Source organism: Pomacea canaliculata, linkage group LG6 (assembly GCF_003073045.1).
Source record: "Pomacea canaliculata isolate SZHN2017 linkage group LG6, ASM307304v1, whole genome shotgun sequence".
NCBI lineage: Eukaryota > Metazoa > Mollusca > Gastropoda > Architaenioglossa > Ampullariidae > Pomacea > Pomacea canaliculata.
This window is the reverse complement of record NC_037595.1, coordinates 10,051,396-10,067,811: the sequence shown is the minus strand read 5'-3', so window position 1 is coordinate 10,067,811 and position 16,416 is coordinate 10,051,396. Positions and strand designations below refer to the sequence as shown.

The 16,416-nt window shown below is 40.8% G+C and overlaps 1 protein-coding gene across 3 annotated transcripts in view; it reads right to left on the bottom strand.

The window, feature by feature from the left end:
• Positions 1-5,934: 5,934 nt before the first annotated feature.
• Positions 5,935-16,416, bottom strand: part of LOC112565822 (blood vessel epicardial substance-like) — a 69,808-nt gene continuing 59,326 nt past the window's right edge. Inside the window, exons 6-7 of one of the 3 annotated variants that reach the window (XM_025241634.1) lie at positions 6,978-7,159; positions 5,935-6,496 (exon numbers count right to left, since the gene is read on the bottom strand). In XM_025241634.1, the coding sequence (XP_025097419.1) occupies positions 6,443-6,496; positions 6,978-7,159 (236 nt within the window). In that variant the 3' untranslated portion in view covers positions 5,935-6,442. Of the gene's footprint in view, positions 6,497-6,533; positions 7,160-16,416 lie in introns of those variants that run through there. The other 2 variants (XM_025241632.1, XM_025241629.1) reach the window with 2 other exon arrangements.

The following is a 16,416-nucleotide window of genomic DNA, read 5'->3' as shown; positions in this document are numbered from 1 at the left end:
CAGAAAGCTGCTACTCATGCTTAGCTTTGTGGTCGCATACAACATTGCCAAGCGCACAGCAAATCGTTTCAGTGATGGTGAATTTGTCAGAATATCACAACACACTTTCCACACACTGGAGACTATGGCACCCCAGATGATGCTCAACTGAGAAATACACCAATATGATATCTACACACTAGACAATGAATTTTCTCGTCGTTTTGCGGACTTCCAAAACTTGATGCTGAAGTTTGATATCTTTCATCCCCGTTTTACAACTGACTTTGAAAAGGTTGCCGGATGGTCTACGCTGGAATTGACTGACCTGCAGTGTGACTCTACCCTGAAAGAGAAATTGCAATCTGAAAGCATTGACAAATTTTTATGCTTCAACTGAATGAGTCCAGTTTGCCAACCTGAGAAAGAATGGCCTATGAAACTACTTTGTTCTGTTCGGTCTACATACATTTGTGAGCAACATTTCTCGACCATGAACATTAACAAGACAAGTCTGCGTTCCAATGTAACTGATGTTCACGTGCAGTCGTTTACTGAGGATTTCTACGTCCGACATGAGGGGGGTCCAGAGTTCAAGCAACTTGTTGACAACTGTGATCGACCGCAGCTGTCTCATTGACTTCAGCAGCTATTCAATGTACATTACGTTAACATCATTAAATACTGTTTGGGTCTTCTTTAAATTAAAGTTTACGAGTTTACATTAAACACGATTTATTCCTTGCATATGTAGATAAAACAAGCGATTAAGGTATTGATCCAGTAATATCTGGCCCGCCAAGGACCAAAAAGGCCGTCGTTTCCCCATATCCGGCCCGCCGACCGGAGAAGAAGTGCCCACCCCTGGTCTAAGGCATGCAGTTGTTACACAATACTGCGGTACCGAAAAACAGAACGCAGAGTGTGTTTCAACATGTCAATGCGTACATAATGATGTACTGAACATGCATCTTATATTACAATATACATATTTTACACATATAAATGTACATACAAAATGCATAACATACATCACATTTGTAGCAAACATAAAATACATAAACACCATACAAACATAACCTTGTAATTACTTGTTACATTGTAGGTGGCACTGGTTCCGAGGCAACATGCGTAAACAATATCTTTCTAAATTTAACATAATGCTGTAATGCAGGGTTGAAGATAAGAACGACAAAGAAAGCAGCAGGACGTATTTTAACAAAAAAATCACTACAACAATCTTTTAGGTTACATTTAAAAGACAGAGCAGCATGATCATATATATCAAAGAACAGACTTTACGAAGTCAGGGAGACGACTCCAAACTAAAACCAAGGAGGAAAAGACTTCAATGACAGTCAGAACTTTAAAAGAAAGTACCGAAAGTAAGTCAGTTTTCTCCGTTTTTCATAGTCCCAAACTATCGTTGCAATCTTTAGGTGTGTCATGGTCTTTTCTGTGCTGTCAGTCACTCTTGAGGACAATTCTAGATTTAAGGGAGACTCCAGAAAAACGAGTTAGACACAAAACAAGGTGTTACAACAAACTCTGAAACAAACTAAGCTGAATTAGATGTTTGTCCATTTTGAAAAAACAAATCAGGAATACAAAAATGAAAGTAATAAAGCATGAATCACGGGAGTAAAGTATACAAGTTTTTCACAGCTTAAAATAAATAATTCAGCAAATTAACTTAGTCGATGGTAAGATGACGGCAACTGTAACTTGGGCAGTAAAGGTGAATGACGATAATGATGATAAGATAGGTATGATGATAATATCCAGGATGATAATAACGATAATGAAGAAGTGACAAATTAAAAGAAATTATTAAACTATTTTCACATTCAGTACGCATGGGCCAGCATTTCGTCAAGCAAAAGATGCATAATAATTTTTTCATGAAAATACACGACCAGCAGCCGTGCCGTTTAATACAAAATAGAACCACAAGCTCGAAACATCGACTTAGAATTGAAATATAAAACAGTTTCAGCGGGACTTAAGACAAATTCGAAATGCGAAAACGAGCTACATTAGAAAACTCTGGTTAACAAACAAAGCACAACTGCACGATTAAACTTAGTTATTGAAGAAATGATCATGTTAAATCAATATTTTACATGGACTTAGTCGTTTCAGTCTTATTGGCTTTGAAATAGTTACACACTGAACTCAGTCAAGGCAAGCAAAATATTGAATTTAGTCTTTCCTCTCGTTAGATACGAAAATAAAAGCTAGAGCTTTGCAGAATGATCTTGTATGCTTGGTATCTGTGAGATTTCTCTCTTCTATCATCCCTCTTTTTTGTTCTCCACGATTTTCAACAGCCATGTCATTTGCGAAGATGCGTTCTGAGAAATTCGTTCGTTGTGTGAAGATTAAGGGAGCAAAAGCACATCCGGTCAAGACATATTGCTGCGAAAAGATGTCTGTCCATGATGTTATTGACTGTTAGTATTGCTCCACATTTAGTGACCTCACCTATCAACATCTAAGGTCTCCTCACTGCAGAGCACTCACTGAACGCAATTGCCACACGGGACATAGTTTAATAACAAACTGATCCCTGAGGTGGAGGTAGTTTGTCCGGTAAAAGATGTCGACAGCACAGATTTGCATTTATCAAAGCTCCCTCTGCTTTCTGAGAATTGAGTTCTTTTCTCAGAGATGAATTTCTCCACTAGTCCACCATGCAATAACAGGATTGTTTGTTGTTGTTGTTTTTTTTCTAACATGAAGAATAACCATCCTCAGTAGACAAGGTCAGAATTGACTTTTCTGTCGATCATCAATCGTTTATCTTCGACGAAAAAAGGCGAGTTTTTATGAGGAGCGTTTTACAGAGTTTTTTTAATTAATGCTAGCTGAGACCCCGCCCACAATCGACAGCTCGAGCCTTGCTGAGAAGGACTCCATCTTGAGTAATACTGCATCACACCTTCGCGGCCGGCTTCGGACTCACTTTTCATATTTCATATTTTCTATGCTTAGATCAGCACCGATGGGAAGCCAGAGGACAGACGTTTCCTCCCCAACAGAAAGATTCGGCTTGTCCAGCTCACTTTCCGGTCTATCCCGAAAGTTGTTCACAAACAGCTTCGGTCTCTGCTGGAGTGGGTTTGTCACACGCTGGTCTCCACTGTTCATGGGCGAAAACAGCCTGAGTGCCCCCCGCAGGCTTCGGCTGTTGATTTGCATGCTGCCGGAGAGAAAAAAATTAAGAAAAAACGAAGTATAAAAAAGTGAAGAATAAAGAGAAATAGAGTGAGGAGATTGTGTACAAAAGAAGTAGACGAAGGAAAAGAGACGAGAAAGAAGTAGAAAAAGGAAAAAGAGGCAATTATAAACTAGAAAAAGGGGAAGAAAACTTGTAAAAGGGTAGACAACTATAAAGAGAGAAATAGTAAAGAAGAGAATGTGAGAAAACAAGAAAAGAAGAGGACGAAATAAATAGGAAGAGGGCGAGTAAGAAAAAAAAAAGGTAAGAGAGAGAAGGATGAAAACAGAAAATGAAAATCATAGAAACAGAGAAACGAAAATAAAAAAGTAAACGAGGACAGAAAGGAAGAGAAAGCAGCAAGAGAAATGACTGAACTGGCACACAGGCAGGCTCGCCCTGACCAGGCGCACCTCCTGCCATACCCGCTTCTTCTCGCGCGCCTGAGCCCGTACCCGTGCTGACTGACCTGTCAGGTCAAGGCCAGTCTCGTCAGCGATGATGACGAGTCGTTGGCCGCCAGCACGACCGCAGGTTGACCATAGACGAATGTCTGCTGGCCAGGTGTGGACATGTAGTCCGGGGCCTGCAGCAGCCGCTCCGGATGACGTACAGCTGGCCTGCACACGTCCTTACCTGTCGACATCATCAACTGGTTACCGAACCATGGATTTTATCCACCAATGGTGAGCTACCTAAGACCTCATTCTTAACAAATCCTATCTCGACTGCAAAAGGGTTTCCTTTTGGTTTTTTTCTGAAATGAACTGATTTAGTTTATTGTAAGATGCTAATTCTTAAAATATGAGCCCTTACTGTCATTTTTTCACAAGCCTTGAACATCAGACTTCTCACCTGGGATTTGGACAGAGGTCAAGATCTGATTTCCTGCTGCGTCACTAAAGTAGACTGTTAAAATACTTTCATGGATAAGCTCAAAGCTATCCTACAGGCTGCGCCCATTATAGAGGTAGGAAGTTTAAATGTAGGTCTATCCACGTGTGATTTTCAGAAGATTTTTAAAAAAGTTCTGAACACATGTTTGTGACAACCTAATTACAGTTCTATGTTTTATATAAGGAAGTCCAACAGTCTGAAGAATTTCTTCTTCTAACTTTTTTATGGACTTGTTATTTTTATGTGCTGAACTTTGCTGTCTCACTCAGAAAAAGTACATTTCCTGGTATTTGACAACTGCACAAGACATGCGAAGAAGCAAGCCACGAGAGACTTGTGGAATATGGTTCAGAGGCAACATGCGTATACAATATCTTTCTCAATTTAATATAATGCTGTAATGCAGGGTTGAAGACAAGAACGACAACGAAAGCAGCAGGACGTATTTTAACATAAAATCACTACTACAATCTTTTAGGTTACATTTAAAAGACAGAGCAGCATGATATATATATATCAAAGAACAGACTTTTACGAAGTCAGGGAGACGACTCCAACTAAAACCAAGGAGGGAAAAAAGACTTCAATGACAGTCAGAACTTTAAAAGAAAGTACCGAGAAGTCAATTTTTCTCTGTTTTCGATAGTTCCAAAACTATTATTGCAATCTTAGTGGTTCATGGTCTTTCCTGTGTGTCAGTCACTCTTGAGGACAATTCTATTTAGGGAGCCTCCAGAAAAACAAGTTAGACACAAAACAAAGTTACAAAACTCTGAAACAAAATAATGCTGAATTAGATGTTTGTCCATTTTGAAAAAACAAATCAGGAATACAAAAAATGAAAATAAAGCATGAACCACGGGAGTAAAGTATACAAGTTTTTGCACAGCTTAAATAAATAATTCAGCAAATTAACTTAGTCGATGGTAAGATGACGGCAATGTAACTGTGGCAGTAAAGGTGAATGACGATAATGATGATAAAGATAGGTATGATGAAATATATCGAGGATGATAATAACGATAATGAAGGTGACAAATTAAAAGAAAATTATTAACTATTTTCACATTCAGTACGATGGCAGCATTTCGTCAAGCAAAAGATGCATAATAATTTTCATGGAAAATACACACGCGACAGCAGCGTGGCTTTAATACAAAATAGAACAAGCGAAACATCGACTTAGAATTGAATATATAAACAGTTTTTCACGCGGACTTAAGACAAATTCGAAATGAAAACGAGCTACATAGAAAACTCTGGTAACAAACAAAGCACAACTGCACGATTAACTTAGTTATTGAGAACATGATCATGTTAAATCAATATTTTACATGGACTTAGTCGTTTCAGTCTTATTGGCTTTGAAATAGTTACACACTGAACTCAGTCAAGGCAAGCAAAAATATTGAATTAGTCTTTCCTCTCGTTAGAATACGAAAATAAAAGCTAGAGCTTTGCAGAATGATCTTGTATGCTTGGTTTCTGTGAGATTTCTCTCTTCTATCATCCCTCTTTTTTTTCTCCACGATTTCAACAGCCATGTCATTTGCGAAGATGCGTTCTGAGAAATTCGTCGTTGTGTGAAGATTAAGGGAGCAAAAGCACATCCGGTCAAGACATATTGCTGGAAAAGATGTCTGTCCATGATGTATTGACTGTTAGTATTGCTCCACATTTAGTGACCTCACCTATCAACATCTAAGGTTCTCCTCACTGCAGAGCACTCACTGAACGCAATTGCCACACGGGACATAGTTTTAATAACAAACTGATCCTGAGGTGAGGGTAGTTTGTCCGGTAAAAGATGTCGACAGCACAGATTTGCATTTATCAAAGCTCCCTCTGCTTTCTGAGAATTGAGTTCTTTTCTCAGAGATGAATTTCTCCACTAGTCCACCATGCAATAACAGGATTGTTGTTGTTGTTGTTTTTTTTCTAACATGAAGAATAACATCCTCAGTAGACAGGTCAGAATTGACTTTTGCTGTCGATCATCAATCGTTTATCTTCGACGAAAAAGGCGAGTTTTTATGAGAGAGGTTTTACAGAGTTTTTAATTAATGCTGCTGAGACCCGCCCACAATCGACAGCTCGAGCCTTGCTGAGAAGGACTCCATCTTGAGTAATACTGCATCACACCTTCGCGGCCGGCTTCGGACTCACATTTTCATATTTCATATTTTCTATGCTTAGATCAGCACCATGGGAAGCCAGAGGACAGACGTTTCCTCCCCAACAGAAAGATTTCGGCTTGTCCAGCTCACTTCCGGGTCTATCCCAAAGTTGTTCACAAACAGCTTCCGGTCTGCTGGGAGTGGGTTTGTCACACGCTGGTCTCCACTGTCATGGGCGAAACAGCCTGAGTGCCCCCCGCAGGCTCGGCTGTTGATTTGCATGCTGCGGAGAGAAAAAAAATTAAGAAAAAACGAAGTATAAAAAAGTGAAGAATAAAGAGAAATAGAGTGAGGAGATTGTGTACAAAAGAGAAGTAGACGAAGGAAAAGAGACGAGAAAGAAGTAGAAAAAGGAAAAAGAGGCAATTATAAACTAGAAAGAAGGGGAAGAAAACTTGTAAAAGGGTAGACAACTATAAAAGAGAGAAATAGTAAAGAAGAGAATGAGAAAACAAGAAAAGAAGAGGACGAAAATAAATAGGGAAGAGGGCGAGTAAGAAAAAAAAAGGTAAGAGAGAGAAGGATGAAAACAGAAAAATGAAAATCATAGAAAACAGAGAAACGAAAAATAAAAAAAGTAAACGAGGACAGAAAGGAAGAGAAAGCAGCAAGAGAAATGACTGAACTGGCACACAGGCAGGCTCGCCCTGACCAGGCGCACCTCCTGCCATACCCGCTTCTTCTCGCGCGCCTGAGCCACGTACCCGTGCTGACTGACCTGTCAGGTCAAGGGCCAGTCTCGTCAGCGATGATGACGAGTCGTTGGCCGCCAGGCACGACCGCAGGTTGACCATAGACGAATGTCTGCTGGCCAGGGTGGACATGTAGTCCGGGGCCTGCAGCAGCCGCTCCTGGATGACGTACAGCTGGCTGCACACGTCCTTACCTGTCGACATCATCAACTGTTTTACCGAACCATGGATTTTCATCCACCAATGGTGAGCTACCTAAGACCTCATTCTTAACAAATCCTATCTCGACTGCAAAAGGGTTTCCTTTTGGTTTTTTTCTGAAATGAACTGATTTAGTTTATTGTAAGATGCTAATTCTTAAAATATGAGCCCTTACTGTCATTTTTTCACAAGCCTTGAACATCAGACTTCTCACCTGGGATTTGGACAGAGGTCAAGATCTGATTTCCTGCTGCGTCACTAAAGTAGACTGTTAAAATACTTTCATGGATAAGCTCAAAGCTATCCTACAGGCTGCGCCCATTATAGAGGTAGGAAGTTTAAATGTAGGTCTATCCACGTGTGATTTTCAGAAGATTTTTAAAAAAGTTCTGAACACATGTTTGTGACAACCTAATTACAGTTCTATGTTTTATATAAGGAAGTCCAACAGTCTGAAGAATTTCTTCTTCTAACTTTTTTATGGACTTGTTATTTTTATGTGCTGAACTTTGCTGTCTCACTCAGAAAAAGTACATTTCCTGGTATTTGACAACTGCACAAGACATGCGAAGAAGCAAGCCACGAGAGACTTGTGGAATATGGTTCAGAGGCAACATGCGTATACAATATCTTTCTCAATTTAATATAATGCTGTAATGCAGGGTTGAAGACAAGAACGACAACGAAAGCAGCAGGACGTATTTTAACATAAAATCACTACTACAATCTTTTAGGTTACATTTAAAAGACAGAGCAGCATGATATATATATATCAAAGAACAGACTTTTACGAAGTCAGGGAGACGACTCCAACTAAAACCAAGGAGGGAAAAAGACTTCAATGACAGTCAGAACTTTAAAAGAAAGTACCGAGAAGTAAGTCAGTTTTCTCTGTTTTTCATAGTTCCAAACTATTATTGCAATCTTAGGTGGTGTCATGGTCTTTTCCTGTGTGTCAGTCACTCTTGAGGACAATTCTATTTAGGGAGCCTCCAGAAAAACAAGTTAGACACAAAACAAAGTTACAAACTCTGAAACAAAAATAAAGTGAATTAGATGTTGTCCATTTGAAAAAACAAATCAGAATACAAAATGAAATAATAAAGCGATAACCACGGGAGGTAAAGTATACAAGTTTTTTCACAGCTTAAATAATAATTCAGCAAATTAAACTTAGTCGATGGTAAGATGACGGCAATGTAACTGTGGCAGTAAAGGTGAATGACGATACATGATGATAAAGATAGGTACGATGATAATATCGAGGATGATAATAACGATAATGAAGGTGACAAATTAAGAAATTATTAAACTATTTTCACATTCAGTACGTATGGCAGCATTTCGTCAAGCAAAGATGCATAATAAATAAGTTTTCATGGAAAATACACCGGAAGCAGCGTGGCTTTAATACAAAATAGAACAGCGAAACATCGACTTAGAATTGAATATAATAAACAGGTTACAGCGGGACTTAAGACAATTCAAATTAAAACGAGCTACATAGAAAATTCTGGTAACAAACAAAGCAGACTGCACGATAACTTAGTTATTGAGAAATGATCATGTTAAATCAACATTTTACATGGACTAGTCGTTTTCAGTCTTATTAGTTTTTGAATAAGTTACACACTGAAAGCTCAGTCAAGACTTACAAATATTGAATTTAGTCTTTCCTCTCGTTAAGGTTACGAAAAATAAAAGCTAGAGCTTTGCAGAATGATGCTGTATGCTTGGTATCTGTGAGATTCTCCTTCATATCACCTCTTTTTTTCTCCACAGGATTTCAACAGCCATGTATTGCGAAGATGCGTTCTGAAAATTCGTGTTGTGTTTAAGATTAAGGGCAAGACGCCACATCCGGTCAGTCGCTGACAAAGCATCTTTATTCAGCGCGCTGACTGGACAAAGGAAAATATCAGCCTACAAACTAACCTATCCGCACAATCACAACATACAAGCAAGCTTAGCATGAACCACTCTAACCCTTAGACAGCAACAGCCTAGACACATGGATGTCTTGTAATGCTTCTGAACTTCTTTGAATCGGACCCACCGTTCTCTCTTCACATAGAGTTCCTTGGAATATTCAGTGAAAGCAGCTCATGTCTAGTTGCTGGAAGTTTACAGCTAGACCCTCAAAACTGGGCCACAGAACTTACAGACTGCTACACCTATTTGCAATTCTGCGTCACTGCTACTGGTCAGTCGTCAACGAAAATATACAAGCGATATTGCGGAAAAGATGTCTGCCAGATGTTTGACTGTTGTATTGCTCCAGCATTTAGGCGAACCTCACCTTACATCGTAAGCGTTCTCTCACTGCAGAGACACTCTACTCGACCGCAATTGCCATGACGGGACATGTTTTAATAAAACTGATCCTGAAGGTGAGGGTGTTTGTCCGGTAAAAGATGTCGACAGCACAATTGCATTTATAAAGCTGTCCTCTCTTCTGAGGACTGAGTTCTTCTCAAGACTGAATCTCCACTGTAGTCACCATGCAATAACAGGCATGTTGTGTTTTTTTTCTAAACATGAGAGTAACACCAGTAGACAGGTCAAAGAACTTGATTTTTGCTGTCGATCATCACATCGTTTATCTTCGCGAAAAGGCGAGTTTTTATGAGAGAGGTTTGAAAGAGTTTTAATTAATGCTGCTCGAGCCCGCCACAACTCGGAAACTGAGTCTTGCTGAGAAGTGACGCCATCTGAGTCAATACTGCATACACCGTTCGCATGGCCGGTTCGGACCACTTTTTCATAATTTCATATTTTCTAGGTTTAGATCAGCACATGTAGCATGGGAAGCCAGAGGAACGACGGTTCTCCCAACAGAAAGATTCCGGCAAGTCCAGCTCACTCCCGGGTCTATCCCAAAGCTTGTTCGACGACAGCTTCCGTCGGGCTGGGAGTGGGTTGTGTCCACGCGTGGTCTCCACTGACATGGGCGAAACAGCCGAGTGCCCCCCAGCTCGGCTGTTGATTGCCATGCTGCGGAGAGAAAAAAAATTAAAAAAAGGAAGAAAAAAAGTGAGAATAAAGAAAATAGAGTGAGAGATTTGCAAAGGAAGTAGACGAAGGAAAAGAGACGAGAAAGGAAGTAGAAAACGGAAAAGAGCATCTAACTAGAAAGAAGGGGAAGAAAACTTGTAAAAGTAGAACAACTATAAAAAAAAGAGAAATAGCAGGGAAGAGAACAAGAAAACAAGAAGAGAGGACGAGAATAAATTAGGAAGAGGGCGAGTAATGAAAAAAAGAGTAAGAAGAGAGAAGACGAAAAACAGAAAATATGAAAATCATAGAAAACAGAGAAAGAAAAATAAAAAAGTAACGAGGACAGAAAAGGAAAGAAAGCAGCAAGAGAAATGACTGAATTGCACACAGCAGGCTCGCCTACCAGCGCACTCCTGCCATACCCGCTTCTTCTCGCGCGCCTGAGCCACGTACCCGCTGACGACCTGTCAGGTCAAGGGCCAGTCTCTGTCAGCGATGATGACGAGTCGTTTGGCCGCCAGGCACGACCGCAGTTGACCATAGACGAATGTCTGCTGGCCAGGGTGGACATGTAAGTCCGGCCTGCAGCAGCCCGCTCCTGGATGTACGTGACAGCTGCTGCACACGTCTTACCTTGTCGACATCATCACTGTTTTAAGAAAAAGCCGAATCCTGGATTTTCATCCACCAATGTGAGCTACCGTAAGACCTCATTCTTTAATAAACGCATATCTCGACTTCAAAGTGGTTTTTTTTTTTTTCGAGCAAATGAACTGATTTAGTTTATTGTAAGATGCTAATTTCTAAAATATGAACCTTTACTGTCATTTTTACAAAGCCGGTTGAACATTTGACTTCTCACCTTGGGATTTACAGAGGTCAAATTCATGATTTCACTAAAGTAGACTCTGTTAAAATACTCATGAAATACCTTCGGCTCAAAGCATCCTACAGGCGACCCACTATAGAGGTCAGGAGTGAAGATATGTTTAATGTAGTCTACCATGTGTGTTTTCAGAAGAAACTTTAAAAAATAAGTTCTCAACACATGTCTGAGTCTATGGTTCTGGACAAGATCCTAATTACATGTAATATGTAAAGAGCGACGATTTATAATATAGTGAGATCCATAACACTCTGAAGAATTTCTGCTGCATATAGCGTTCTTTTGTATGACTATGTTATAGGCGCGAGGAGTTATGTGTGAGCTGAGGACCGTCCGCGCGACTCAAAAAAAATACATTTCCTGCGTGTCAAAGGAGAAACTAATTGGAAACTGGAAATAGAAGAAAGATAAAGGTGGCAAGGAAGTTCTTAGGAAACTACGTGGTGCTTGATTTTTTTCGAATAAAAAAGAACCAAACGAAGTCACAAGGACACCAGGTGGAGGAAATAAGTTGGAGACTCAATTACATGGATGCCAGAGAGACGTCTCCAAGAACCTCTTTATCGAAGAAGCTCTCGACTGTTGCCTGTTACGGCAACGAGAGGAAATATGGTCGATCAATTCCACTCAATATTCAACGACAGGCAAAAAGGAAAAGATATGAGTGGTAAAATGAAAATGATAGTTTTCTTCTTTATTCCTATATTGATCACAGTACTTTAACAGTCATTAGCAAAAATAAACATTGATCAGTATTTCTTTGCTTTCATTCTATTAAAAGTTTGAGCTTTTATTTATTAATATGGATTATGTCACGGACCAGTTTGTTAGGAACAGGGGTTGTTGCCCCTGTCTTTGTTTTATATGATGTTGGTTGCGTCGCGGTTTCACGTCAGAACCAGACGTCATTTCATGACGTAATTTTAAGTTTGGATGAGAGTGAAAATTTTTGGAAGAGAGCAGACGGCTGTGAGCAGGGAACAGAGAGGCGGACGTAAAGTGTGTGTGGTGTTCGCGCTTCGGATATTGTGTGTGTGTCATTTTAATATGTGTGTGTGAAAAACCTGAAGGAAGTTTTAGAATATGCTAAGAATATTTAAGTTTATTTTTAGATTTTGGCAGCGGTCATTTCCCATAAGTCTCCTACCAGTGATTAAGTGAAAGACGAGTGGTTCCCTTGAATTACATTGACGACCTGGCGAAGTATTAATATCTATATAAATTAATAGACAAGTCGCGACCAATGCTCTCCTTGCCTGATTTGTCAACGATGAGGCAGGCAGCGGTGGATTGATTGAAACCCTGACAGTCTTATCAGAGAGAGCGTGATTGCACAACCAGTCAACAAACCGCGATGGAAGAACGGAAGAACATTTTAAAAAGAAGAAGAAATCACAAATTTTAGGTGGGGGGGGGGTAATGCAGAACATTTTTTTTTAAAGACAGAAGGCACAGAAAAACAGATTAGCTCTGCCATGTGGTATAAGCATGACTTCTGCGCACTTAAAAGAATGTTTTGATCCTGTATGAACTTAAACTGAATATCAGGTTTCTAAGACGTGATAAGAGTCGGTTTACAATTGGACGAAACAGATTATTGTCAGGGGCACACATTCTGAAAAGGGAGTGTGTGTGTGTGGGCACCGCACTGAGAGCTTTGTATTATCATTGGAGAGGAAGATGCTATATTACCAGGGTCGGTGCCGATGCTTAATCGTCAGATTTTTAAGTGGTCATTGATGACCTAAACAAACAAGCTTATTGTGAATGTGTGTGTTGTTTGTGTGTGTGAGAGAGTGAGAGAGATAGTTGGAGAGGGTTAGCGTCTCTCTATCACCCCAGGCGCAAAATAGTCCACCAGTTCTCAATAAGTGAACATCATGGGCGGAAAGAGAAATATAAAAAGAGTTATAAGGAGAAAAAAAATCGAACAGAATGGAGAGAGAAACAGAGCAGATGCAGGAAGAGAGATTCCATTATTTAGTCATTAAGATTAATTAATTTTTCTGGCATTCTTTTATTGTAACCGCTCGGTCTCACCAGCAATGTATAATGTCAACAACATGTACATACTGTAATATACTGTACGGTTTGGGGGAGGTTACCAAAGCTCAAGACCTCATCAGCAACAAAAGGATCGGCCACTGGGGAAACATATCGTATAACAGGGAAGCTCGCAGTTATCTACACAATGAAGATTAACAGGTTAGTCTAAGGCAGGGATGCACACCTATCGGCCCCGGCCATATCCGGCCCGCGACGCGTGCCATCCGGCCCGCGAAACTTCTGCCCACAGTGCCAGTAAATTCGGCATGTTAGTAATAAAAAAAGACCTAAAAAAACGAAAAAAAAAAGGGTAGAAGAAGTATTTATCCCCACGTAGGGGCGTCTCTCAATCTTTTTTTCGATGAACGAACGTTTCGATTCAGTGCTCCGACTTGGTGTCTCTACGATGAGGCCGGACATTCAGAAGTTGGTTTCGGGAAAACAACTTCAAATATCTCACTAATTAGTACTTAATTAATGGTAAGTACAACTTGTTTCTAATAAAAAATGGTATCTGCTCTATTTTTTTTTTCCTTTTTGTATTTTTGCGGTGAAGTGGCCCGCGGCACGGCTGTCCGAAATGGATATGGCCCGCAGGCCGAAAAAGGTTGGGCATCACTGGTCTAAGGCATGCAGTTGTTACACAATGACTGTACCGAAAAACAGAACGCTGAGTCTCCAAGCGCGTCCAGCGAGAATGTGATACGGCTGACTACACTTCCATATGCCTAGTTACCATATCAATCAAAGCGCGGGCCCTAGGGCAGATCTGCCTCGTGCGCCTGCCCTAAGCACGGCCCTGCTTGCGATCTGGTGATAAGTGATGAGAGGTGTAACAACAAGCGACAACGACAACAGGTGTGCACAGCAGTCACACCTATCTCTTCGTTGCAAGTGTGTTAACAGTCAGTCACACAACCTCACGACAACAAGTGTGCACCAGCCAGTCCAGCCCATCTTCAACTTTTCAGGCGCGGACACTTGTTACAGATACTGTCGTATGTACCAATTAGTTAACCCTCTAAAGTTAGTCTGCGCTCAAATTTTGTGTCAACCTAAAATTTTGTTTTCTTTCTTGTAATTATAAATTTGTTTGTTGTGCAACTGTCTTGTCAGTTGTGGTGTTTGCGCGCGCGAGGAGAGCGACTGTCAGTCGGTTAGCGGTGCGGACGTGTGAAACGGACGGGTGTTGAGTGTAAGGGTGAAAGCGGGCGAAGCGAGCCAGCCAGAGGACCCTTTCCCTTCGGGTGTTAACACCATCCCTTTACAGACGGGCCTCCGTTCCATCACACACCTGACATGTGATTACTAAGTTAGTCCATACTCGCGCTCAGGATGAAGGAAGTGTATGTTATCTCTCTCGAAGTCGTCAGGCAAACTGTCCATTTTCTAGAAGATAAGAATATGAATATGGATCAGACGCATAGGACAAGTCGATTTCATAGACATTAATTTTATGATGATGTGAGTAAGAACCCCTTTTAAACTGGCAACAAAGTGGGACTTTTTGATCAACCGACAAATTTTAGACGAAGGTAGTAGTGAACCATAGTTTGAGGGAACGTTTACATCTGAACTTTGGGTCCAAACACTTGCAGAAACTACTGGTTTGGGGAAAGGGACCTTTCCGCTAGTTTCACTCTTCAGTGCTTTGCCCTGGTTAACAATGGCTTTAAGCGCGTTTTTGTATCTCAACACATATTTACCACGTGAACTCTCTAACTATCAATTTTCGTTAAAGTCAGTGAAAAAGAATCTCCACATTGTACAAGATAGATAAGGCCTTCATTACCTTCGTCATCGTTATCTGGCGGAAGTCATGAGCAATCTGAGAAGGGTGAAACAGAGCAGAAATGGCAGGTCATTTAGGACTTAGTCGCTCGACTGTCGCTACGATGAATCAAGGATAAAGATCGCTATCGTTGAACTTGTGAAAGAATGCTGCTCCTATGAAGAGGCGACAGTGATGACAAATCGTACTGTACTGCAACAACTATTTTACTGTACTTATGTTTTATTGATAATTATGTAGGGTACTGTGTTAGGATAGTGTTTGGATAGGCTAATGTTGCAGTACTGTACTGTTATTAGTGGTACAATACTGTGAACGTATGATCCGACTTAGTCGAAATTCGGTTTACGACGCCGCGTAAGAACGGATCAGGTCGTAGTTGAGGCGACTACCTGTATTTATTTTCATCGGAAATTGAGGAAACATATGTACCCTCTTTAATATAAAATACCATTTCTTAAAAAATAACATTTCGTATTCACTGCATGTGTAGTTCTATGGCATAGTCATCAAGATGCTCACGGTATAGTGTTTCATAATTTCTGGCTCCATAATTTATGTAGCCGAGTGGGTGGGTTTATGGAGTGGCGACAACAACCATCCAGAACTCAATAAAAGGAGGAAGCTTTAGAGAGGTGCGCAACACTTAATGTAGGATCTAGAACTATGGCCAACGGATGAGCTATCAGTGCTTCCTCTGACTGCTCTGAGTACCACTGTCGTCTGCTCTCTTTCTTTTTGTCGTCACCTTTTTTGACGTCACTTTATGTCATTGTGCTCAAAAAACTGCAACTCTTCACAGTTGCTGATGAGGTCCCCGCAGGACCCTAGACGGCAGAGAGGTACGTGTCAGTGCTTCTGTTATTGGTATTCATAATTGTCGGTCCAACGACTTGCAAATCATAACTATGAATAACAGCAAAAGGAAAAAGACCTCTTCCAAGTCGTCACTAGTCGTTATGAAGTGGCGGACGACTTAGCCGATATGCTGTCTTGTGGTTGAAGAGAAGAAAATTGTACGTTAATCGATGTGATGAAAACGGTGCGTGGCTGTAGAGGGATGGCCTCATCGCCCTTGAGGAAAGGGGTCACTCTGGCTGGCCCGCTCGCCCGCTTTACCCTCACCTCTCGAAACGCCGTTCACACGTCCGCGCACGCGTCCTGACTAGCATCACACCCACGTGCGCAACACTCAACTGACACGACAGTGTACACGTAAAAATTATAATAAAACAAAAGCAAATTAGGTTGACATGAAGACAATTAAACAACAATGAATTGAGAAGATAATATGATCTTACGTATTGGACGTATCTGCACATAAGTCGGACACGCGGTCCGTCCTGACACACAATTCACAGTCTTTGGAATTAATATCGTACTGATAGTCTCACTCGACTGCTGTCGCTCCTGTTGCTTCCTGAAGCTGGGTTGTAGCTGGCTTGCGTACACCTGGGTTCTAGACGATTTCTTATCACTGTCCCAACAACCCGGTCGCCCAGGCAAGGGATATGCAGCGACGATGCTCG